Below are 27,201 nucleotides of genomic sequence, written 5' to 3'. Positions count from 1 at the left end.
CCTATAAATGCTGCTTATGTGTCACGAGAATAGACAAAAAGCATTGCTTGTAATGGAATTAACATGACTCTTAAATCCTTGAATCTGGATAATCAGACAAGTTTTAGGAGGGCTGGCAACTAAGGTACTTTTCTTTTTGTAGTATTTATTTTTAGGGTTACTCTAGGTCTTGCAGTATTAGATGGGATCATGTCAAAGACTTTCACACCAGAACACAGAAACAAATTCTGAACCCTACATAAGAAGGCAAAGTCTACATGCAGATTATTTTCCTGTTTTGTTTTTTATAGTTGTAGTCTTCATTGTGAAGAATGGTTTGATGCAATCCTCGATAGTGGTTTATCCTGTGCAAGCCTCATCATCTCTGTATAACAACTGCAGCCTACATCTATTTGAACCTACTTTCTTTAGTCAGGCCTTGATCTTCCTTCATAGTTCAATTGTTACACTCCTCCCCCCCCCCCCTCCACACACACACACACACACACACACACACACACACACACACACACACACACACACACACACACACTTTCACTTCACTACCAAAGTGAAGAGAAGATTCCTTGATACTGCAAGAGTTTTATGGATTGTAAATCAAAATTTAACCCATGCTCAGTTTATGGTAATGGAAAAGCTTTGGTGGAATATAAATAATGCAAGAAGTACAGCCAACAGCTCATCGTGCAGTTGAGTTGTTGACCGGAACATAAAATAAGACTGAGAATTATGTTAAATTTCATACGAAATCTTCCTCAGAGCTACTGGAAGATTCATGTACAGGCATGGTTGCATTGTCCTGACTGACTATATTGTGCTGGCATTGCAGCTCAACTGGGTTCAGGAGCTGTGTCAGATGGAGTGAACAAGGAGAGAATGGAGGTGAGAAATAGAAGGGAGGGTTGGGAAAGGATGACTGACAGCTGGGAGGGGGAGGCAGTAGTTGTATGTTGTAGGTCTGTGGCACTGTTGAGCCTGTTCTGGCTCCAGACAGGAGGAATTGTGCACAGCACATAGTAAAATGGAAGGATGCTTTGTGAAGGGGAGATAGAACAGAGGAAGAGGGAGTTTGCAGAGAGAAGGTTGTAACTGCAGAATGAGTGAAGTTAGGGTCATGAGGCAGGAGTGAAGGTGGGGCATGGGCTAGCAGAGATTGAGGCTAGGAAGCTCATGAGATCAAAGAATGTATTGAAAGGACAATCCCCATCTATATAATTCAGATAAGCTGGTGTTGGGGATAGAAGGATTCAGAGGGCTCTGGTTGTGAAGTAGCCATTATCATCAGGCATCTTGTGCTAAACTGTATGTTGTACCACTGGCTCATCAACGCTGCTATTAGCCACAGTTTGGCAGTGGCCATTCATTTGGATAAACAGCTGGCTGGTGGTCGTGCCCATGTAAAACACTACAGAAGTTACAACAGAGTTGGTATATGACGTGACACCTTTCACAAGTGGCTTTACTTTTGATAGACTAGGATATGTCTGTGACAGGACTGAAGTAAGATGTGCTGGGTAGGTGCATTAGACACTCTTGTATCCTCATCTTCTACATCTACAGGTATCCATAGGCAAGGTGGCAGCATAATACTGCTTTGAGAGGAGTGGGAGGGATGGAGAGTAGGAGGAGCAAACATTATTGTCATTATCATCATTTTAATCAGTGTTTTAATGTTGTTGGTCTATCTCCAAACCATTATTCTGAATTATCAGTTCATAATACTCGCTAAATACTTAAATAGCAATATTAGCTGTGCTCCAAAGCTAAAATATTGTTGAACTATATTAAGACTGTAATGTTTATGTTATTGCATGATCTTAAGAATATGTCATGTCTTTCCATTTTTCAGGTTAGTATAGATTTCCCAAATTTCAGGATTTTGCGAACAATAGCAGAACGTATGCGTAACATCAACTTGTATTTGGAGGTTGGGGCCAATTCACTGGGAACACTTGTAATTGAAACACGGACAGATATTGTCAGACTAAGAACTCAGTTCAGCGATCTCAATATAAACAGCACAGCAAGTAAGTTTATTAAAAAATTGTCTCTAAACGCTGAATCACATGTGCTTTATACATCAACTTCAGCAATGCTTAACTCAGTTAATGTGTAGATGATGGCATGAATTAAACTTCTGACTTTTACCAGAACTTTCCTACTTCTGAACATATAATTTTTGAGTATTATACTAACTAATCTGCCTAAAATAGTTTTTTGTTTCAAAGTCCATTGAAACACCGCATTTTTGTAGGGCTAATTTAATATTGCCATATGATCATCAAACATGTTATTAAAAATGAAAAAAGACTAATCAATTCATAATTATAATGTGGATGTGTAAGATATTGGGTGCATATATGTTGTAACTGACAAAAATAAATCAAAAATCAATCCTGTATACGTGTTTCACATAGTTATTTTGATTTTTGTATGTGATTTTTATCATTTAGTTCATGTAAATAAGCATATATATGTTCTGCAAACCACCTTACTGTGTGTGGCAGAAGGTACTTTGGTAACATTTCCTTTTCCCACCTTGCCTGTTCCATTTATAAATGGTGCGTGGGAAGAACAATTGTCGCTCTAGCTCTTTGTGAGCTCATATTACTATATTCTCATCATCATTTTGCAAGGGATATGAGGGCGTAAGTAATATGTTGTCCAACTCTTATAATTTCAGCATTAAATCTTTCTCTGATGCACAATGCCTATTTTGTAGGATTTGTCATTGGAGTTTGTTGAGTAGTTCCAAACACTCCTACACTGAATAAACGAACGTATGATGGAATGCACCACTTTTCTATTCATCCTACTCATGAAAGTGCTCCAGATTGAATAAGTCGAACAAGTAATTTGCAAGCATCATCTATCATGAATGAATTACATTTCCTTCATATTCTCCCTACAAATCTCAGCCTGGCTTCCTGTAGTATTTGTTTTATATGGTCAGGCCTTCTTATGTCAGTACATATAGTTTCTCATATGTATTTTGCGGTAGTTAATATTTCCAATGATTTGTCGCCTATAGTGTTATCAAACAGTAGTGGATTTCTTCACCTATTTGTGCACAATATATTACATTCATCATTATTTGCCAAGCCCTGCATCAGTCATGAATTCTCCATAGATTTTCCAGCATTTTTCTACAGTCTTCTGGCATTGCACCCTTCTTACAGACAACAAAGTTGTCCTTGAATACCCTCATGGGACCTTCAACATATCTACTAGAAAGATCATTAATATAAACTGCAAACAGTAACAGCCTTATAACACTCTCTTGGGGCACTCCCAGAGTTACTTTTAAATGTAATATGACTGCAAGGTGTCTGTTCTTTCGAACATGTCCAAAAGAACAGACACCATACAGAATCTGCAGCTGTGATGCATGTTATGTATAGTAATTTAATTTGATGGATAAAAAATCCACTCATCAAGCTGTGTCTGAACACATGCATAAAAGGAGGTTATAATTAGGGAAGCTTTTGGAGCCAATGGCTTCTCCTTCAGGCGGAAGGGTCGAAGGGGAAGGAAGAGGGATGAAGGAAAAGGACTGTAGAGGTCTAGGAAAACAGATAGATTTCAGGAAAGTCACCCAGAATTGCAGGTCAGGGGAGAATTACCAGACGGGATGAGAAGGAAAGACCAAGTGTTGGGGACTGCATTGGATGAGATTTGAAAACCTGAGATCTCAAAGGTGGAAGACAGGGTAAATGCAAGACAGAGATTACTGCTTAAACATCATGTGTGAGTTAGTAAGAGTAAAAAGCTAAAGGGGGGGGGGGGCAGTGAAAAATAGATGGTTAAGACAATGAAAGATGTAGAAAACTAAAACAGAGTGAGGAAAAGAGCAGTTACTGTGAGGAAATGCTGAGACAGAAGAAATTAATATAAATTAAGGCCATGTGGGTGGCGAGAACCAAGGACATGTTATAGGGCTAGTTCCCACCTGCAGATTTCTGAGAAACTGGTGTCTGGGGAGGAACCCAGATGGCTCATGTTGTGAAACAGTCACCGAGCTCACGATTGTCATGTTGTAGATCATGCTTTGCAACAGGATATTGCTTGTTGCCAATATACACCCTCTGTCTGTGTGTGTGTGTGTGTGTGTGTGTGTGTGTGTGTGTGTGTGTGCGCTGCTGCCACTTGGTGAGTTGATTTCTTATCTATCCACTTAATTTAGTTAGTCAAAAATCGATTATTTTTGTTGCTGTATTGTGTAAATTGATGGTGGAGGGGGAGAAAGGAAAGGAAAGAGACTATTGTGGTCAGCTGCAAAGAGACTTCATGCGAAATCAGCTGCACAGGTGGAAATGTATACCAGACCAGATTTAACCACTGCACCATCCAGACACAATGTTTCTCACAACTGTGTGGACTATCTGAGCAAACGTCTTGGCCGAAACCCCCCCCCCCCCCCAGTGCCAACTATCTACAGTCCTGTCCATGTCCTCCATGCTCACCACTTTGAGTTTCCCACATGAGGTTGGAAGTTATTGTGCATCCACACTGAAGCTGGTGGATTCATCACCTGTGAAGGTGAATTCATATAATTTGATTCATCTTGATGGGCAATGAATCCACCATCTTCAGTGTAGATGCACAAAATAACGTTCAACGTCCTGTGGGAATCTCAAAGTAGTAAGCATAAGGGACATGTACAGGGCTGTGGATAGGTGGCACTAGGTGGAGTGTGAGTCACCTGAAAGACGTACCAAATAGGCCACACATTTGCAATAAACACTGTGTCCAGATGGCGCATTGATTAACGCAACTCTATTGTAAGCAGGAGATCCTGGGTTTGATTCCTAGTCCGGCACGCATTTTCACTCATCGCTGCTGATTCCACTAAAGTCCTGCTGCAGCCGACATTAACAGTCCCTTTCCTTTTTTTGTCCCCTCTTCACCTTCAATTTACATAACCTTTAAATGTACTGATTTTATTTCATTAAGGCTGATTTGTTTAGTTCTGTCTGTAAAGAACCCCTGAATCCAAACACAATTCTGATCCAATACTTGTTAATCTCATATTGTGTTCCCTAAAAGACAGTAAAGACAGTGCAGTAATGTGTCGAATGCCCTCTGAAATTCAAGGAAACATGGAATCAACGTAGATCTCGTGGGTGAACAGAGTGAGCTGAGATTCAAAAGATCTTTGTTTGCAGAATCTGAGAATCTGTGTTGGTTTTAATAGATGATAGTTTAAACTCTTCAAAAACTTCAAAATCTGTGTTAGCATTAGATGTGTTCCATAATTCTAGAACAAATTGACGACTGTGATACAGGCCTGATAATTATATGGGTCTGTCCAAGAAACCTATTGTGAAGATGGGAATGACCGCACTTCTTTCTGGTCATTAGGTGCTCTTCAATCCTTCAGTGACCTACAGTAAACTACTCTTGGTAGAGGAACAAGTACTTTTGCATTATCTCTGTAGAAATAAGTGTCCCTTCTGTTCCAGAAGTCTAGCACTGCTGAGCCATTTTAGTTCGATTTCTATTTTGCAAGGCTTATCCTAATATATGCCAATTTGGAATTCATGTTGTTGTTGAACAGAGGAGCAGTATTACATTTTTTTTAGCAGTGAAACAAATTCAAAAAACCAAATTTGGTGTTTCATCCTTCTCTCTATCTCCTGTTTTTGTGCATATGGTCACCGAGTGGCTGTATAAATGATTTTAATCCAGTTACAGATTTTACATAAGACTGAAACTTCTTAAGAGTTTTAGTCATATAATTTGGCAAAATTATACTTTAAAATTAATTGAATGTGTAGCAGTTCGCCTCCTTTGTTTCTTTGTTTGTTGTCCTCAGTGTTGACGTACTAGCTAAAAAAAATAGGAGGTGGCCATGTGCAGTACTGTCTTCAGTAAATGATGTAGCCGACAGATGCACAATTGCATTTCACAGTCTTTCACCTTTCACAACCACCCAATAATGCACAGTTATATATGGCCAGTGCACTGTTGTTCTAACTTCCTATAAGCCTCACTAATAGTTAGCAGGCGAGCCATCCACATACTGCTAAAATAGTTTACTGTTGAACATCTGCGAGCAGTAAAAGCCTAACCACTAAGTTCTTGAAGAATAGAAAGGTACATATGGAGCAGACACTGTCACTGTTTTAACACATGACCTAATTATGTAACACTTATTACACTGTTAAGTTAATGCATTGTTGCCATTCTGACCAACACTGGTTCCTTGCCTGAAACTCAGCTGTGGACTGAGTGTCTTGTGATCAAAAACTGGGCCCTTATATATCCTCACAATAATAGGTACTGAACTTACACATTGTTCGAAGTAAAATTAACAGAAATTACAATTAAAACTTACTTCACACAATTAACTGACTACATAAAAAAATTGGTTCTTTTTAACAGTCTCTTTTACTACAGGGGTTAAGCTGAATTATTTGTTTAAATCATGAAATTAACGTATATAGTTACGTAAACAAAACTTTTGACAAAACTGTTAATTACTTTGGAATTAATTGAAGGCTGGCTTTGCTACCATGTTGACAAAAAGAGCTAAATAGATACTTTAAGATTACTAGTATTTCATCTTCCAAATGTGTATAATTAGTACAAACAATATAATTTAAGTAATGAAACAATTATTGATTTCACTCTATAATGAAAGATATTAACTAGGCATAGTCAAAATAAATTAGAAAATCAATTACACACATAAAATGGGGGTAAGGAATGAAAGAGGAAGCCACCTGGTAGAATTTTCCACAGAGCATAACTTAATCATAGGCTAAGGCTGCGTTCACACTGCCGGCCGGGCCGAGCCGGGCTGACGCGTACTGGCTCGGCTCGTGCCTAGCCAGCTTAGGCCGACGAGTAGTGCATTCACATTGCGCGCCGCGCCGAGCCGGGACGGCGAAATGGGGGAAAGTCCACTTCCCCGATTTTCATGTTTTAAAAATTCTTAGCTGTATATAAGACTTCGCCACATCGTTTTATGAACTTATTTTTTCCTTAAAAGCGTTACTTACGTCGTGAAAAAAGAAAAAGTCTACTTTTCGTTTCGCGTGATTTCTTAGTTTCGTAACGCTTCCCAACCGATTTTGAAGAAAGTATGCGGCTAAAGAATCTGATTTTTGTACACGTGGTAGTGCAACATCTTAGCTTCGTATTGAATCATTTATCTTTCCATATTTCTTAACAGTCATTGTGAAATGATGCTATTTGTCAACGTTGTGCACTTGATTTACAAATGTTGTAGTGAAAAAGTTATGTAGCGGTTAGCTTACTGTTAGATACGTTTTAGACCATACATTGTTGGGAATGAAATGTAGCTAAAAGTACCAAAAAGTTTTTGAAATGATAATGATACTGATATCTGTCTCTGGTCTCAAGTAATGCGAGCTATTCAGTGGCGTCAGTGCCGCGTCCGCAAGCCACGGAGTTCGCGCGGTTACAGCTTGGTTTAGTGTAGTCATATAATGCAGGACAGAAAAAAACTAATTACTAGTGATCAGCGCAGCCTTAGTGCCGGTCCCTCTTATTATTTTAATGGTCTCATTCTCTAGATAAATCCAAATGTATAAGAATTTTTCCCTCGGCTACTGGACAATTCATCTGCTATGCTTTTATAATTGGCCACACGTTGCATCACAAAAGACAAACAATTATTTGTCATCAACATCCTACAATTAGTATGATGTACATTCCATATTTCGAACTAAAAGATAACTGAAGCGCAATTCTGTAGTCTCGTTGTCTACTTTGACAGAAAAAATAATGGAGAGTTAATGAAACTACTGTAGATCGACACAGATGTGTGTTTCATTGTTCTTCATTGTTTTTTTTTTTTTTTTTTTTTCTTCCTTGGCGGGCTGCGCTGCACTGTCAAGGTAATCCCCACTCTTTGGCTAAATGGCTGGAGGGAGGCCAAATAAATAAATTTAAAAAGATCTCCACCCTTCGACAGCTGACAAGCAAGTCAGTAGAAAACGCAGCTGCAGTCAACAGTTGCTCGCCTTTAGCTAGTCTGTGCTGTCGTGTAGAACAATGTCTTCACTCTTTTATTAGTATTGTTTTGACTCTGCAGTAACTCGTCGAGTTTTGAAGCACAGAAGAACTAGGAGGTTATGGATTCATCCTATGAACAGCGACAGACATTTAGGAGAGTTTTTTTCTTTATATGAAGAACTTAAAAACTATCCTGAAAAATTTTATTCAAATTACAGAATGAATCGTAATACATTTCAGTATGTGCTGCAGAACATTCAAGACAAAATTTCTAAACAGAACACAAATTTTCGCAGAAGTATAACAGCAGAAGAAAAATTGTGTATAACGATAAGGTGAGATTCGTTAGTACACACTTTTTGGTTTGCAATAGAACTTTGTACAGCATTCACTACCTCCAGTTAATTGTAGTCATGCTTTTGTATTTTAAATTTCACAAACGCTAACCTCTGAGGGGAAGAGAGTTTATGGGACTCCTGAGAATCATTAGGAAGTAATGAGCTTCGTCATTTTGGGTAATGTCTTGCTGTACCTTCAACGAAGAATCGCAGAAATACTCTTTCAGAATTTTCCAACTTTTTTCTTCTTTTTTCTTCATGATGCAGCGCTTGGCAGTGGTGATGGTTCATCATGTGGAGCCACTGATGACCTCACAGAATTCTTTTCATTACCTTGTAATATAGACAGATTGATAGGCGAAGAGTTTTGAGATAATGCCCTTTGACTTAGTGGTTCTATCTCCACTGATAAGGAACAGCCACAGCATGACTTTACAATGCATTATCGTCTGGTAGGGACACATTTCCGTCCCTCAGTGACACTCATATCTGTCTCCGTTTACAAGTAAATGCGAACTATTCAGTGGCGGCAATGCCGCGATCGCTGGGAAGCTATTGTTGTAAATGCATGTAAATACGGTAGATTAAATAAATGAAATAAAAGTAATTTCGCGTGTATCATCATAATAAACGTAATTTTTCCTGACTGATTGTGAAATGTGAGGTAACATCTTAAAATAAAAGACGTGTGCAGTCACACTTGTGAAGAAAGCAGAAGGGAGACGTGTGATGCGTGTACTGCAGAAGCTGTAGTGCTGCTCCACAGGCTCGCGCCTGCGGTCGGCTCGCGCCGGCAATATTAAACACTCCGGATGTCGCCGGCTCGGCTCCGGGAGGCTCACGCCGTGTCGGCGCGGCCCGGCCGCCAGTGTGAACACCGCAATTCAAAACCATGTGTTTGATATCGAAGCGGGCGGCGGCAGCCTTATGGCTGCTTTCACACTGCCGGCCGGGCCGAGCCGAGCCTGGCCGGGCCGCCGCCCGCTTCGATATCAAACACATGGTTTTGAATTGCGGTGTTCACACTGGCGGCCGGGCCGCGCCGACACGGCGTGAGCCTCCCGGAGCCGAGCCGACGACATTCCGAGTGTTTAATATTGCCGGCGCGAGCCCACCGCAGGCGCGAGCCTGTGGAGCAGCACTACAGCTTCTGCAGTACACACATCACACGCCTCCCTTCTGCTTTCTTCACAAGTGTGACTGCACACGTCTTTTATTTTAAGATGTTACCTCACATTTCACAATCAGTGAGGAAAAATTACGTTTATTATAATGATACATGCGAAATTACTTTTATTTCATTTATTTAATCTAGCGTATTTACATGCATTTACAACAATAGCTTGCCAGCGATCGCGGCATTGCCGCCACTGAATAGTTCGCATTTACTTGTAAACGGAGACAGATATGAGTGTCACTGAGGGACGGAAATGTGTCCCTGTCAGATGATAATGCATTGTAAAGTCATGCTGTGGCAGTTCCTTATCAGTGGAAATAGAACCACTGAGTCAAAGGGCATTATCTCAAAACTCTTCGCCTATCAATCTGCCTATCTTACAAGGTAATGAAAAGAATTCTGTGAGGTCATCAGTGGCTCCACATGATGAACCATCACCACTGCCAAGCGCTGCATTATGAAGAAAAAAGTTACAAAATTCTGAAGGAGTATTTCTGCGATTCTTCGTTGAAGGCACAGCAAGACATTACCCAAAATGACGAAGCTAATTACTTCCTAATGATTCTCAGGAGTCCCATAAACTCTCTTCCCCTCAGAGGTAAGGGTAAGCGTTTGTGAAATTTAAAATACAAAAGCATGACTACAATTAACTGGAGGTAGTGAATGCTGTACAAAGTTCTACTGCGAGCCAAAAAGTGTGTACTAACGAATCTTACCTTATCGTTATACACAATTTTTCTTCTGCTGTTATACTTCTGCGAAAATTTGTGTTCTGTTTAGAAATTTTGTCTTGAATGTTCTGCAGCACATACTGAAATGTATTATGATTCGTTCTGTAATTTGAATAAAATTTTTTAAGGATAGTTTTTAAGTTCTTCATATAAAGAAAAAAACTCTCCTAAATGTCTGTCGCTATTCATGGGATGAATCCTTAACCTCCTAGTTCTTCTGTACTTCAAAACTCGACGAGTTACTGCAGAGTCAAAACAATACCAATAAAAGAGTGAAGACATTGTTCTACACGACAGCACAGACCAGCTAAAGGCGAGCAACTGTTGACTGCAGCTGCGTTTTCTACTGACTTGCTTGTCAGCTGTCGAAGGGTGGAAATCTTTTTAAATTTATTTATTTGGCCTCCCGCCAGCCATTTAGCCAAAGAGTGGGGATTACTTTGACAGTGCAGCGCAGCCCGCCAAGGAAGAAAAAAAAACAATGAAGAACACTGAAACGCACATTTGTGCCGATCTACAGTAGTTTCATTAACTCTCCATTATTTTTTCTGTCAAAGTAGACAACGAGACTACAGAATTGCGCTTCAGTTATCTTTTAGTTCGAAATACGAAATGTACATCATACTAATTGTAGGATGTTGATGACAAATAATTGTTTGTCTTTTGTGATGCAACGTGTGGCCAATTATAAAAGCATAGCAGATGATTGTCCAGTAGCCGAGGGAAAAATTCTTATACATTTGGATTTATCTAGAGAATGATACCATTAAAAAAATAAGAGGGACCGGCACTAGGTCTGCGCTGATCACTAGTAATTAGTTTTTTTCTGTCCTGCATTATATGACTGCACTAAACCAAGCTGTAACCGCGCGAACTCCGTGGCTTGCGGACGCGGCATTGACGCCACTGAATAGCTCGCATTACTTGAGACCAGAGACAGATATCAGTATCATTATCATTTCAAAAACTTTTTGGTACTCTTAGCTACATTTCATTCCCAACAATGTATGGTCTAAAACTGATCTAACAGTAAGCTACCCGCTACATAACTTTTTCACTACAAGATTTGTAAATCAAGTGCACAACGTTGACAAATAGCATCATTTCACAATGACTGTTAAGAAATATGGAAAGATAAATGATTCAATACGAAGCTAAGATGTTGCACTACCACGTGTACAAAAATCAGATTCTTTAGCCGCATACTTTCTTCAAAATCGGTTGGGAAGCGTTACGAAACTAAGAAATCACGCGAAACGAAAAGTAGACTTTTTCTTTTTTCACGACGTAAGTAACGCTTTTAAGGAAAAAATAAGTTCATAAAACGATGTGGCGAAGTCTTATATACCGCTAAGAATTTTTAAAACATGAAAATCGGAGAAGTGGATTTTCCCCCATTTCGCCGTCCCGGCTCGGCGCGGCGCGCAATGTGAATGCACTACTCGTCGGCCTGAGCTGGCTAGGCACGAGCCGAGCCAGTACGCGTCAGCCCGGCCCGGCCGGCAGTGTGAACGCAGCCTAACACTTGGTTCAAGAATCGTGAAAGAAGGTTGTATACATGGAGACACTGGAAGGTTTCAGATAGATTATGTAATGATAAGACAGAGATTTAGGAACCAGGTTTTAAATTGTAAGACATTTCCAGGGGCAGATGTGGACTTCGACCACAATCTATTGGTTATGAACCGTATATTAAAACTGAAGAAACTGCAAAAAGGTGGGAATTTAAGGAGATGGGACCTGGATAAATAAAAGAACCAGAGGTTGTAGAGTTTCACAGAGTGCATTAGGGAACGATTGACAAGAACGGGGGAAGCTTTGAGAGACGAAATAGTGAAGGTAGCAGAGGATCAAGTATGTAAAAAGATGAGGGCTAATAGAAGTCCTTGGGTAACAGAAGAAATATTGAATTTAATTGATGAAAGGAGAAAACATAAAAATGCAGTAAATGAAGCAGGCAAAAATGAATACAAACATCTAAAAAATTAGATCAACAGGAAGTGCAGAATGGCTAAGCACGGAAGGCTAGAGGGCAAGTGTAAGGATTTGAGGCATATATCACTGGGGGTAAGTAGATACGGCCTACAGGAAAATTAAGGAGACCTTTGGAGAAAAGAGAACCACTTGCATGAATATCAAGAGCTCAAATGGATACCCAGTTCTAAGCAAAGAAGAGAAAGCAGAAAGGTGGAAGGAGTATACAGAGGATCTATACAAGGGTGATGTGCTTGAGGACAATATTATGGAAATGGAAGAGGACATAGATAAAGATGAAATGGGAGATATGATACTGCGTGAAGAGTTTGACAGAGCAGTGAAAGACCTAAGTCCAAACAAGGCCCCGGGAGTAGACAAGATTCCATTAGAACTACTGATAGCCTGACAAAACTTTTCCATCTGATAAGCAAGATGTATGAGACTGGCGAAATACCGTCAGACTTCAAGAAGAATATAATAATTCCAATCCCAAAGAAAGGAGGTGTTGACAGATGTGAAAATTACCGAACTATCAGTTTAATAAGTCACGGCTGCAAAATACTGACACAAATTTTTTTACAGATGAATTGAAAAACTGGTAGAAGCCAACCTCAGGGAAAATCAGTTTTGGAGTCCATAGAAATGTTGGAACACATGACGCAATACTGATCCTACGACTTATCTTAGAAGACACATTAAGGAAAGGCCAACATACATTTCTAGCATTTGTAGACTTTGAGAAAGCTTTTGACAATGTTGATTGGAATACTCTGTTTCAAATTCTGAAGGTGGCAGAGGTAAAATACAGGGAGCGAAAGGCTATTCACAATTTGTACAGAAACCAGATGGCAGGTACAAGAGTTGAGGGACATGAAAGGGAAGCAATGGCTGGGAAGAGAGTGAGACAGGGTTGTAGCCTCTCCCGGATGTTATTCATTCTGTATATTGAGCAAGCAGTAAAGGAAACAAAAGAAAAATTTGGAGTAGGTATTAAATTACATGGAGAAGAAATAAAAATTTTGAGGTTCGCCGATGACATTGTGATTCTGTCAGAGACAGCAAAGGACCTGGAAGAGCCGTTGAACGGAATGGACAGTGTCTTGAAAGGAGGGTATAAGATGAACATCAACAAAAGCAAAACGAGGATAATGGAATGTTGTCAAATTAAGTCGGGTGATGCTGAGGGAATTAGATTACGAACTGAGACACTTAAAGCAGTAAAGGAGTTTTGCTATTTGGGGAGCAAAATAACTGATGATGGTCGAAATAGGGTGGATAAAAAATGTAGACTGGCAATGGCAAGGAAAGCGTTTCTGAAGAAGAGAAATTTGTTAATATCGAGTATAGATTTAAGTGTCAGGAAGTCATTTCTGAAAGTATTTTTATGGAGTGCAGCCATGTATGAAAGTGAAACATGGACAATAAATAGTTTGGACAAGTAGAGAATAGAAGCTTTTGAAATGTGGTGCTACAGAAGAATGCTGAAGAGTAGGTGGTTAGATCACATAACTAATGAGGAGGTATTGAATAGAATTGGGGAGAAGAGGAGTTTGTGGCACAACTTGATTAGAAGAAGGGATGGGTTGGTAGGACATGTTCTGAGGCATCAAGGGGTCACCAATTTAGTATTGGAGGGCAGCGTGGAGGGTAAAAACCTTAGAGGGTGACCAAGAGATGAATACATTAAGCAGATTCAGAAGGATGTTGGCTGCAGTACGTACTGGGAGATGAAGCAGCGTGCACAGGATGGAGAAGCATGGAGAGCTGCATCAAACCAGTCTCAGGACTGAAGACCACAACAACGACAATAACAACAGCTGTGAAAAGTGTAATTACTAGCTATTTTACAGCTGATGCATTTTAGGCCGTACATCACTGCATACCAAATATAGCTAATATATCTGACTTGTTTATATTCCATAGGGCTTGCAGCATAGTATAAGTCAGCAAATAACATTTATAAGGAGTGTCCAGTGTCAATGGAGGGTTATATTAATTTTTATTTCTCTCCATTTTCAGTATGTATCTGTTTCAGCTAAACTGTTGTTATCAGGCGACCTGCAGCACAATGTCAGTTACATTATTTTCATTATACATATTTGTGTTACAATAGGACGTGGAACATGGATTGCTACTTACATGTATATTGTCTAGATGGATTGACATACGTATAAAATTGTTGGCAACAGTATTTTGACTGCTCCGTATTTGTTGAATTAAGGTTGTAATTAATTTTTTTATGACAATAACTTGACTGTTTTGGAGCTACGATGTTGAATGTTTACGTAGTACAGTGTGTTTCACAACGTTTTGACATTCTAAAATTTGAATAATATGCTCAAAAAACAAGATACGGCAATGGTGGCACCATCTATTGGTAGCACAAAGTGTTAAGTTTCATACCATATACAGGGGAGTAATCATGTCATATTGGTTAAAGCAACTTCGTGATGGAGTGCTGTTTCCACTACGACAAATCTATCGTGCATTTGCAGCATGTCTTTCGTAAGCATTTCAAGATTCAACTGTGATATCCAATTCCTGCTCGGGGAACAATGTTGAAGAGAATGAGAAACTTCCATGCAACTACCAGTGCATGGAATCAAAATCAACCAGCCTTTGGAAAACCGTCTGAACTCCAGAGAACATTGAACATGTGTGTAGCAGTTTACAGGCAAACTCTCACCATTTGTTACCAGAACTTTCTCAAATGGCTGGTCAAGAAGCTATCAGCAGTTAAATAGATAGAATTCGCAATGAGATTTCCAGAATCCCTCCAGCAGTTATGAAAGATGTGTTCAAAAGCTGAGTGAAATGCCTCTAGTGTTGTATAGCTGTGAACGGTCATCATTGTTCCAATATAGTGTTTATAAGTAAACGTGGGTAAATGTTGTACCTTGTGAAAGTGTTCAGCTTTGTTTTGCAACTAGTTTGCATATTATTTAAATTTTGAATTGACAAAACATTGTGAAACATCCGGTATAAGCACTGTTACACAGATGATATATACATTATTTAGTTTAGTTGTGTATATGTCTGTGGTCCCCCCATGAACCATGGACCTTGCCGTTGGTGGGGAGGCTTGCGTGCCTCAGCGATACAGATGGCCGTACCGTAGGTGCAACCACAACGGAGGGGTATCTGTTGAGAGGCCAGACAAACATGTGGTTCCTGAAGAGGGGCAGCAGCCTTTTCAGTAGTTGCAGGGGCAACAGTCTGGATGATTAACTGATCTGGCCTTGTAACATTAACCAAAACGGCCTTGCTGTGCTGGTACTGCGAACGGCTGAAAGCAAGGGGAAACTACAGCCGTAATTTTTCCCGAGGACATGCAGCTTTACTGTATGATTAAATGATGATGGCGTCCTCTTGGGTAAAATATTCCGGAGGTAAAATAGTCCCCCATTCGGATCTCCGGGCGGGGACTACTCAAGAGGACGTCGTTATCAGAAGAAAGAAAACTGGCGTTCTACGGATCGGAGCGTGGAATGTCAGATCCCTTAATCGGGCAGGTAGGTTAGAAAATTTAAAAAGTGAAATGGATAGGTTAAAGTTAGATATAGTGGGAATTAGTGAAGTTTGGTGGCAGGAGGAACAAGACTTTTGGTCAGGTGATTACAGGATTATAAATACAAAATCAAATAGGGGTAATGCAGGAGTAGGTTTAATAATGAATAAAAAAATAGGAGTGCGGGTTAGCTACTACAAACAGCATAGTGAACACATTATTGTGGCCAAGATAGACACAAAGCCCATGCCTACTACAGTAGTACAAGTTTATATGCCAACTAGCTCTGCAGATGATGAAGAAATAGATGAAATTTATGACGAGATAAAAGAAATTATTCAGGTAGTGAAGGGAGACGAAAATTTAATAGTCATGGGTGACTGGAATTCGTCAGTAGGAAAAGGGAGAGAAGGAAACATAGTAGGTGAATGTGGATTGGGGGGAAGAAATGAAAGAGGAAGCCGCCTTGTAGAATTTTGCACAGAGCATAGCTTAATCGTAGCTAACACTTGGTTCAAGAATCATAAAAGAAGGTTGTATACCTGGAAGAATCTTGGAGATACTAAAAGGTATCAGATAGATTATATAATGATAAGACATTTAGGAACCAGGTTTTAAATTGTAAGACATTTCCAGGGGCAGATGTGGATTCTGACCACAATCTATTGGTTATGAACTGCAGATTGAAACTGAAGAAACTGCAAAAAGGTGGGAATCTAAGGAGATGGGACCTGGATAAACTGAAAGAACCAGAGGTTGTAGAGAGTTTCAGGGAGAGCATAAGGGAACAATTGACAGGAATGGGGGAAAGAAATACAGTAGAAGAAGAATGGGTAGCTCTGAGAGATGAAGTAGTGAAGGCAGCAGACGATCAAGTAGGTAAAAAGGCGAGGGCTAATAGAAATCCTTGGGTAACAGAAGAAATATTGAATTTAATTGATGAAAGGAGAAAATATAAAAATGCAGTAAATGAAACAGGCAAAAAGGAATACAAACGTCTCAAAAATGAGATCGACAGGAAGTGCAAAATGGCTAAGCAGGGATGGCTAGAGGACAAATGTAAGGATGTAGAGGCTTGTCTCACTAGGGGTAAGATAGATACTGCCTACAGCAAAATTAAAGAGACCTTTGGAGAGAAGAGAACCACTTGTATGAATATCAAGAGCTCAGATGGTAACCCAGTTCTAAGCAAAGAAGGGAAGGCAGAAAGGTGGAAGGAGTACATAGAGGGTTTATACAAGGGCGATGTACTTGAGGACAATATTATGGAAATGGAAGAGGATGTAGATGAAGACGAAATGGGAGATATGATACTGCGTGAAGAGTTTGACAGAGCACTGAAAGACCTGAGTCGAAACAAGGCCCCGGGAGTAGACAACATTCCATTAGAACTACTGATGGCCTTGGGAGAGCCAGTCCTGACAAAACTCTACCATCTGGTGAGCAAGATGTATGAGACAGGCGAAATACCCTCAGACTTCAAGAAGAATATAATAATTCCAATCCCAAAGAAAGCAGGTGTTGACAGATGTGAAAATTACCGAAATATCAGTTTAATAAGTCACAGCTGCAAAATACTAACGCAAATTCTTTACAGACGAATGGAAAAACTGGTAGAAGCGGACCTCGGGGAAGATCAGTTTGGATTCCGTAGAAATGTTGGAACACGTGAGGCAATACTAACCTTACGACTTATCTTTGAAGAAAGATTAAGAAAAGGCAAACCTACGTTTCTAGCATTTGTACACTTAGAGAAAGCTTTTGACAATGTTGACTGGAATACTCTCTTTCAAATTCTGAAGGTGGCAGGGGTAAAATACAGGGAGCGAAAGGCTATTTACAATTTGTACAGAAATCAGATGGCAGTTACAAGAGTCGAGGGGCATGAAAGGGAAGCAGTGGTTGGGAAAGGAGTGAGACAGGGTTGTAGCCTCTCCCCGATGCTATTCAATCTGTATATTGAGCAAGCAGTAAAGGAAACAAAAGAAAAATTCGGAGTAGGTATTAAAATTCATGGAGAAGAAGTAAAAACTTTGAGGTTCGCCGATGACATTGTGATTCTGTCAGAGACAGCAAAGGACCTGGAAGAGCCGTTGAACGGAATGGACAGTGTCTTGAAAGGAGGGTATAAGATGAACATCAACAAAAGCAAAACGAGGATAATGGAATGTAGTCAAATTAAATCGGGTGATGCTGAGGGAATTAGATTAGGAAATGAGACACTTAAAGTAATAAAGGAGTTTTGCTATTTAGGGAGTAAAATAACTGATGATGGTCGAAGTGGAGAGGATATAAAATGTAGACTGGCAATGGCAAGGAAATCGTTTCTGAAGAAGAGAAATTTGTTAATATCGAGTATAGATTTAAGTGTCAGGAAGTCGTTTCTGAAAGTATTTGTATGGAGTGTAGCCATGTATGGAAGTGAAACATGGACGATAACTAGTTTGGACAAGAAGAGAATAGAAGCTTTCGAAATGTGGTGCTACAGAAGAATGCTGAAGATAAGGTGGGTAGATCACGTAACTAAAGAGGAGGTATTGAATAGGATTGGGGAGAAGAGAAGTTTGTGGCACAACTTGACTAGAAGAAGGGATCGGTTGGTAGGACATGTTTTGAGGCATCAAGGGATCACAAATTTAGCATTGGAGGGCAGCATGGAGGGTAAAAATCGTAGAGGGAGACCAAGAGATGAATACACTAAGCAGATTCAAAAGGATGTAGGTTGCAGTAGGTACTGTGAGATGAAGAAGCTTGCACAGGATAGAGTAGCATGGAGAGCTGCATCAAACCAGTCTCAGGACTGAAGACCACAACAACAACATGTCTGTGGTTGCTGTATGCAGTACTAGTAGCAGTAGCAGCTGTAGTAGTAGTAGTACCAGCAGCAGCAACAGGAGCAGTCTGTGTTTATAGCAGTTGTAGATGCTATTAATTTTTGTGTGTTTGTTCGATAATGGCAATGTAGCCTAAACACATATTTAGTACAAGTGGAAGGAAATGAAAATGAATATCATGCAGCAGTGAGTCTGGACATTCCTTATAAATATGTCATATTTATATTTATTTTAACACTGAAAGGAGAGCCATGCCTCTTTCAGTCTAAAAAGCTCTCTCGCGTTTGTCTTTTTCGTACACTGCCGATACAAGCTTAAGTGTGTGCCCACTGCTGCTCCATCGATGGTAACTTCAAATCCAGCATTGTTTCTTCTGAATACACCTCAAGCTGAAATGTGTATTGCTTTGTGAAACTGAAATTTTGTAGAAATACTATTGTAGATTAATTAACTTGCAACCATTACTTTTTTACCTACCACATGGTATTAAGTGCCATGTTATGTGGTCTTCTTAAAAATAAGCTTTTGATAGTGTCATTTTTAAGGACACTGAAATACTTGCTCAAATTTACCTTATTGTAATGAGCAGTTTCTCAGTAAGTTGAAAATTTATGTCTTGTTTTGTCAGAGTAGCTGACACTAGTTGCTTCAAGAAGTGTAAGCTATCTGGAGTTATTCATGGAATTTCTGTTTGCATTGAGAGAGTTTATGAGAAACCACAATGAAACTATGTTCGATATTTATAGCACTGTACAGGTGCTCCAAGTAATTACAGTTTTCCAGTTTTCTGAGCTTTAAATAAAGATAAGACACATTATGAGGGTGGTCTGAAAAGTGCTCAGCCCAATAGTGTTAATGACAATTTATGCTTTCAAAGAAGTTTTATTTTTCCGTATAAACTTCTGCAATATTAATACATTTCATCCAGTGGTGATCCAATGCCATTATCCCTTCTCTGTAGCATTTCTCCAGAAGAGCTGCAAAGTACCCACTATAGCGGCTGTGGCTTCTTGATTGGAGGAAAAGTGCTGACCAGCGAGTAATTTCTTCAGTTTTGAGACTGAGGGAGCCAAATCTGCGGAATAGAGTGGATGTTCCAGCATTTCATAATGCACATCCCTTGGGTTCCCCATTCTCAAGACACTTTTTTGTATGGATGCAGTGTCCTGAGGTATATGACTATTTTGTTCTTTTAGCTGGATCTCTTTTTCGTAAATGCTTGTGTCCAGTTTCATGAGAAGATGACAGTAGTATTGTCTAGTTACAGTTGTACCTTTTTCAAGATAGTCAACCAACAAAATTCGTTTCACAACCCAAAACTCTGACGCCAACATCTTTCCCATCGGTGGGACTGTCCTTCTTTTCTATGGAACTGAATAACCAGCTTATGTCCACTACATAGATTGCTGGACTGGAGTGTGTAGTGGTGAATTCATGTTTCATCCACTGTCACATATTGATGCAAAAAGTCACTTCTGCCCCCTTTTTTTTCTTTCTTTTTTTAAAAAAAAAAAAGAAAAGATCATCACATCAAACACTTTTTGGAAAGTGTCATGAATGCATTTGTAATCCACAGTGAGAACATGTCACCCATCTTGCGCAAAGCTTTCTGGTATTCTTAGCAATTTCACACACCTTTATATGCTGACCTTCCAAAATCATATCATGCACTTGTCGATGATTTCTGCTGTGCTTGCACTTTTTCACTTTTCAGACATCCTTCGCTTGGATCATGTTGTATGCTTTCATGATCATGTTTAAACTTGGCTGCCCATTTCTTCATGGTGAAAATTGATTAATTCTTCTTTTATGAAGAATTTAATCGCTGCACAATATTCAGTTTTTTCCATATTCAACACCATGTGCGTCACAACTGTTTCAGATTACTTCCTACAGTCAACTGCTGCCTGGAATTAATTGCATCTTTACATTGCATCTACTAACATACGTAGCAATGTAAGGGGAAGAGGCAAACAAGTGGTGCAAGCAGAATGTGATCCATTGCAAACAGATAAGCATCACATCATGTGTCTTTTATTGTGATGTATTGTATCGCATATCACTAGGATCCACACCTTATGGTTTAAACTATGTGATATAGCTTAATTTTAACTTTGATTTGACCCCTAGTGGGATCCACTGTGGTTACCAGAGCCATAAAGTGTCATTGTGTTGGTAAGTATCGTAGTTCCTGTGTCTGATTGGAATTCCATTTCACAGTTGTTGATGATCAGCTTGACTACTAGTTTAGGTGACTTTCCATTTACTGGCAAGAGTGGTGTGATGGTGTAAAACAGTAGTGCTGATACAATGTAGTTATGCATTTGTATGTGTGTGTTTCCTTTTTAGTCTGTTAACTCTGGATATTGTACAAATTCTTAGGAATGACTTCATTCTTGTTTGCAAGAGTGTCAACCACTCGAATGTAAGCTGAGTTACCTTTACTTTTTCCATGATTTGTATTCCATGCAAGACTATCACAAGTTGTGTAGACTCTTATTGAGGAGGAGCAATATCCAAATCCTCAACCAGCCATTCTTATGTGGGTATGCTGTGATTTCCATGAATTACTTGAAGTGAATAACAGGGTAGTCTATTAAACAGGATGCCACCTTGTTCCCCCAGCTCCTATAACACTCCATTTATAGTGACATAATCCTCAGTGTTAGCTTAAAATAATATCTATTTTATTCACCTGACAATGAAGGTTTAATTTTTTTTCAGGCTTTCATAATTTCAATGAGTTTTTCTTTTACAGAATTACATGTAATTACTCTCTTTGTTCCAGACGCATTGCCTGATCCAGAAAAGATTCGATCCGTGAGAGTGGACGTCCGAAAATTTGTACAAGTTCTGGCTAGTGAACAGTTGCACCCAAACAAAATGCAGTGTGATATAGCTGATGGTCGCTTGTTGCACCTCTTAGTCATACATGAGGATGTGACTTTGCATTATTTCTTGTCACATTTTGACAGCTGAGATATGGCAGTAACCCTTCTTCCTTCCTGAAGTAGTGTTGGGGAGAGAGAGAGCTGTTGGATCACACATTTATCAGAGCCATGATTATGGTTGATGGACTACTGTGGGATAGTAACTTGCTGATATGTGAAAATGTTGCAATATCTTTCGATTCCCTTTTTTCTGATATGTATAGCTTCTTAGTAATTTATTATTGATTCTGTATTATCTGTATTAAATGTGTTGTCTTGCTAAGTCTGTGGTTATTGTGCTCATTGAGTAGAGAGTCAACAACTTCAGGAATACACATATTGGATTCTGTTAATTCCAAGCTAAGTTACAAATAAAGTGCACTGTACAGGGTGTCTCACCTAACTCTGCCACCTCAAATATCTCTGAAACAACAATAGATATTCAAAAATGGTCATTAAAATTGCTACACCAAGAAAAATGCAGATGATAAATGGGTCTTCATTGGACAAATATATTGTACTAGAACTGACATGTGATTATATTTTCACAAAATTTGGGTGCATAGATCCTGAGAAATCAGTACCCAGAACAACCACCTTTGGTCGTAATAGTGGCCTTGATAAGCCTGGGCATTGAGTCAAACAGGGCTTGGATGGCATGTACGGGTACAGCTGCCCATGCAGCTTCAACACGATACCACAGTTTATCAAGAGTAGTGATTGAGTGATTGGCGTATTGTGACGACCCAGTTGCTCGGCCACCATTGATCAGACGTTTTCAATTGGTGAGAGATCTGGAGAATGTGCTGGCCAGGGCATCATTCGAACATTTTCTGTATCCAGAAAGGCCAATATAGGACCTGCAACATGCGGTTGTGCATTATCCTGCTGAAATGTAACACATCTGAAATGTAATGTCCACTGTTCACAGTCAGTGCGAACAAGAGGTGACCGAGACGAGTAACCAGTGGCACCCCATACCATCATGCCGGATGATACACTAGTATGGCGATGATGAATACTCGCTTACAATGTGCATTCACTGCGATGTCGCCAAACACGGATACATCCATCATGATGCTGTAAACAGAACATGGATTCATCCGAAAAAATGACATTTTGCCATTTGTGCACCCAGGTTCTTCGTCGCTGAGTACACCGTCACAGGCCCTCCTGTCTGTGATGCAGCGTCTAGGGTAACCGCAGCCATAGTCTCCGAGCTGATAGTCCATGCTGCTGTAAATGTCGTCAAACTGTTGGTGCAGATGGTTGTTGTCTTGCAAACGTCCCCATATGTTGACTCCGGGATCGAGACGTGGCTGCACGATCCATTACAGCCATGCGGATAAGATGCCTGTCGTCTCGACTGCTAGTGATACGTGGCCGTTGGGATCCAGCATGGCGTTGCGTATTACCCTCCTGAACCCACCGATTTCATAATCTGCTAACAGTCATTGGATCTCGACCAACGCGAGCAGCAATGTCCCGATACGATAAACCACAATCGCGATAGGCTACAATCCGATCTTTATCAGAGTCGGAAACATGATGGTACGCATTTCTCCTCCTTACACGAGGCATCACAACAACATTTCACCAGGCAACGCCGGTCAACTGCTGTTTGTATATGAGAAATCAGTTGGAAACTTTCCTCATGTCAGCACATTGTAGGTGTCGCCACTGGCACCAACCTTGTGTGAATGCTCTGAAAAGCTAATCATTTGCATATCACAGCATCTTCTTCCTGTCGGTTAAATTTTGCATCTGTTGGTAGCATGTCATCTTGGTGGTGTAGCAATTTTAATGGCCAGTAGTGTACTATGCAAAATTTTAAAATTTAAACAAATACTATTTTCAACACAGACTTGTGTATTTTTAAATGGACACCCCCTATTATTTCGTATGCAATCAATAGCATGAAAAATCACAAAAATAATGGCCTTGGTTGGACTGCAATACATCAGTCATGTCCAGAAAAATTGCCAAGCGAAGTTGATGCTTGAAATAAATGAAGCGCACAGCTAGCGCACGTCCTGAGACTCAAGCATGCACCTCACGCTGCCAGTAATCGTGATTTAGTTGACGTACTACAGCAGTGGAGTGTTAATGTATGGTGTGGTATTGTATGACAACACATCATTGACCCATATTTCATTGATGGCACTGCTAAAGGGGGATAGTTTAACTCTTTCTTGAGCTGTACCTTACTTGAGCCAGTCCACCTCTTATAATGTTTCAAATAATGCGGTATCAAAATGATGGATGTCCTGCGCGTAATGTTTACCGTTGCGAAATGACAACTAGAGGTACAATTAGTGGTAACACACTTGGTTTCACATTTCTAAACCTCATAAGTTCTGAAATGTGTGGCTTGTAAAGGATAGCAATGGTGTCACAGTTTCTGACGTAATGCATCACATGTAGTACTGTACTCAGAGCAGGGGTTGCCTGCAGTGGCACCTGTATCCTGCCGTAAACTTACCAATATCACCACGGCATGCTCTACCTTCAGTGTACAAGTGCCTCCTAATCTGGTCTGCTGAACTGCTCTCATACTGTAATGTAATTCACATACATTGCCACATCAGTAATTTACGGCAAATGTCACAGAAATAACAACCGCAGCTGTGACACTGTATGCTACCCAGATTGGCGGTGTCCATCAAGTCGAACCATTGGCAACATCTGGAAGACACTCACGGAAACAGGAAACTGGGCTCCCACAAAACGTCGACGTACAACGCCAGCAACTGGCAATGGGAGAGAAACTGCTGTTCTGGCTGCTGTAGCGCACAATCCTCAGGTGGGTGTACAAGAAATTGCACGAGGTGTAAGAATAAGCCACAGTAGTGTGTGCAGAATCTTGCATCGGCATCAGTTTCATCCGTTCCATATCTCACTGTGCCAAGAACTGTGTGGGAATGACTTTGAATCCCACGTTGCATTCTGTCATTTTGCACTTCAGCAGTTGCAAGGTAATCCAGTATTCGTGAGCAATACGTTGTTTATGGACGAGGCTTCATTTACAAATCACGGTAATGTGAATCTGCGGAACATGCACTGCTGGTCCGTGCAAAATCCCCACTGGATTTGCCAAGTTGTTCATCAATGACAGTAAAGTGTCAATGTTTGCTGCAGTATCATTGCTAACTGTATTGTAGGTCTCTATTTTTACCGTGGAACATTGAATGGACAGGGATATGCATCATTTCTTCAACACACACTAGCACTACTCATGAAGGATCTAGGATTGCAAACTCATCTATCAATGTGGTTCCAACACTATGGATGTCCCGCACACAATGCAAAAATTGCCAGAGATGTTCTTGATGAGACATTTCCAAATAGGGTGGATGGGGCAGGGAGATACTGTGCGATGACCAGCACGGTCCCCCGACTTGACGCCATTAGACTTCTTTCTATGGGGCGCAGTGAGAGACAGAGTGTATCAAGAACCCCCAACAACAGTAGAGGATATGCAACATCCTATTACCGTGGCATGTGCGGCAATATCTTTGGAAACTGTACAATCTGTGCAACACAATCTTGTTACCCATCTGCAAATGTGTGTGTATTGATGCAAACGGGGGTCACTTTGAACATATGTTGATGTGACACAATTTCATTGGTGAAGATGTGGATGTATTTTCTATGCGGGATGTAATGCACAACAATACTTCTGTGGACGACAAGGCACTAGTCAGTGTGTTTAGCAAAGTGAATTCAAGTATGTTATCACTAATTGTAACTCTAGTTGTCATTTCACTAGAGTAAACATACATTTCCACCTTGAAAGATGTAACTTTGCATTGAATGTGTTACTGGTTTATTTTTGTGGTTTGTGCATACCTTCCCATTGTGTGAGCCCCTGACACAGGCAGCATGAGGTGCGCACTAGAGTCTCAGGACATGCGCAAGCTGTGCGCTTCAATTGTTTCAAGTGTCAACTTTGCGTCACAATTTCTCGGGATGTAATTGACATATTGCAATGCAACCAACGCCATTATTTTTGTGATTTTTCATGCTATTGATTGCATATGAAATAATAGGGGGTGTCCATTTAAAAATACACATGTTTGTGTTATAAATAGTATTTGTGTACATTTTAAAATTTCGCCTAGTATTTGGTTTCCCAAGCCCCTGCCGTACGTTCATGCTGGTGAAAACCGTTTTTGAATATCTGTTGTTGTTCCAGAGATATTTGAGATGGCATAGTTAGGTGAGACACCCTCTATTATGAACATTTATCATCATCACCACCTTTGGTCAGTTACGGTTGTACCCATGTCACCTGTATGTTAAGTTTGTTGCATATCTATCGAGAGCATTACCTCATAATGCATATGCGATCAGTGCCTTCCTAGGTTCCCGTAAAAACAGGAAGCGGTGAACCTTCTAGAAATTGAATGAGCATATATAAAGGGCCTTGTAACATATGGAACATTTTTCTTCTACATAATTATCCTTTGAGAGTTACTTAAAAGTAAACAGTATTTATAGCAAATCTGAAGCTCTCAACATTTAATGCAGGTTTTATTAAAAACTTGTTGATTTGTGACTTGTAACAGTGGGATGTTGTAAAAATATAGAAAATGATACAGAGTTATCATATAGCTCTAGGAAATACAATTTCCTTCACAAAAAGGTAAAATAAATTAAAAATGTTAAACAAAATGTATCGACTGTTGCTTTAATACTTTGTAGAAGTTATATAAAACATGTTCCTGTTATTCATAAACAACTTATGCATTTATCTTTTCTTTGATCAAGATGAGCATTCTATTGAGTAAAAAGTAAGAGTAATCGTATTTTTTTATGTGTGTATATTCAAACTACTTCCATCAAAAGTAAATGCTTTGCTTACATAAAAGCTCAAATTTTGAGTGATCACCTAATTTTTATTTCTTACAAAATATATATTCTATAAGGATATGAAATATATACTGAACTAATGATATGCCGCTGTAATTATGTCCAGTGCGCAAAAAAAAAAAAAAGAATTCATTTGCTTGCAGTTTCTCTCTCACACACTGAGGTGACAAAGGTCATGGGATAGCCATATGCACATATATAGATGGTGGTAGTATAACGTACACAAAGTATAAATGGCCAGTGCGTTGACAGTGCTGTCATTTGCACCCAGGTGTTTCTTGTGAAAAGGTGTCCGACGTGATTATGGTCGCACAATGGGAATCAACAGACTTTTAAGGTGGAATCGTAGTTGGAGCTAGGAGCAGAGAACATTCCATTTCAGTAAATGTTAGGAAACTCAATACATGGATCCACTATGTCAAGTGCGCTGAGAATACCAAATTTCAGGCATTACCTCTCACAACACACAACACAGTGGCCAATGGCCTTCACTTAAAAACCGAGAGCAGCAGTGTTTGCATAGAATTATCAGTGCTGGCAGACAAGCAACTTTGTGAGAAATAACCACAGAAATAAATGTGGGACGTATGACAAATGTATCCATTAAGGAGCGTAGCGAAATTTGGTGTTAATGGGCTATGTCAGCAGATGACTGAAGGGAGTGCCTTTGCTAACAGCAGATCATCAGTAGTGCCTCTCCTTGGCTTGTGAACGTATTGGTTGCACCCCAAATGACTGGAAAACCATGACCTGGTCAGGTGTGTCCTGATCTTGCTGTTGGAATGTGGTGCAGACTACACGAAGAAGCCATGTATCTAAGTTATCAACAAGGCGCTGTGCAAGGTGGTGAT

The 27,201-nt window shown here is 39.9% G+C and overlaps 1 protein-coding gene across 1 annotated transcript in view; it reads left to right on the top strand.

Moving 5' to 3' along the window:
- LOC126418955 (checkpoint protein HUS1-like) overlaps window positions 1-26,355 on the top strand; it is a 39,349-nt gene extending 12,994 nt beyond the window's left edge. Inside the window, exons 5-6 of the mRNA XM_050085998.1 lie at window positions 1,850-2,027; window positions 21,337-26,355. Of these exons, the coding sequence (XP_049941955.1) occupies window positions 1,850-2,027; window positions 21,337-21,527 (369 nt within the window). The 3' untranslated portion in view covers window positions 21,528-26,355. The remainder of the gene's footprint in view (window positions 1-1,849; window positions 2,028-21,336) is intronic.
- The last annotated feature ends 846 nt before the right edge of the window (window positions 26,356-27,201 follow it).

Source organism: Schistocerca serialis, chromosome 9 (assembly GCF_023864345.2).
Source record: "Schistocerca serialis cubense isolate TAMUIC-IGC-003099 chromosome 9, iqSchSeri2.2, whole genome shotgun sequence".
NCBI classification, from domain to species: Eukaryota; Metazoa; Arthropoda; class Insecta; order Orthoptera; family Acrididae; genus Schistocerca; species Schistocerca serialis.
Note: the sequence above shows the minus strand (reverse complement) of the source record. Positions and strands in the feature narration are given on the sequence as shown.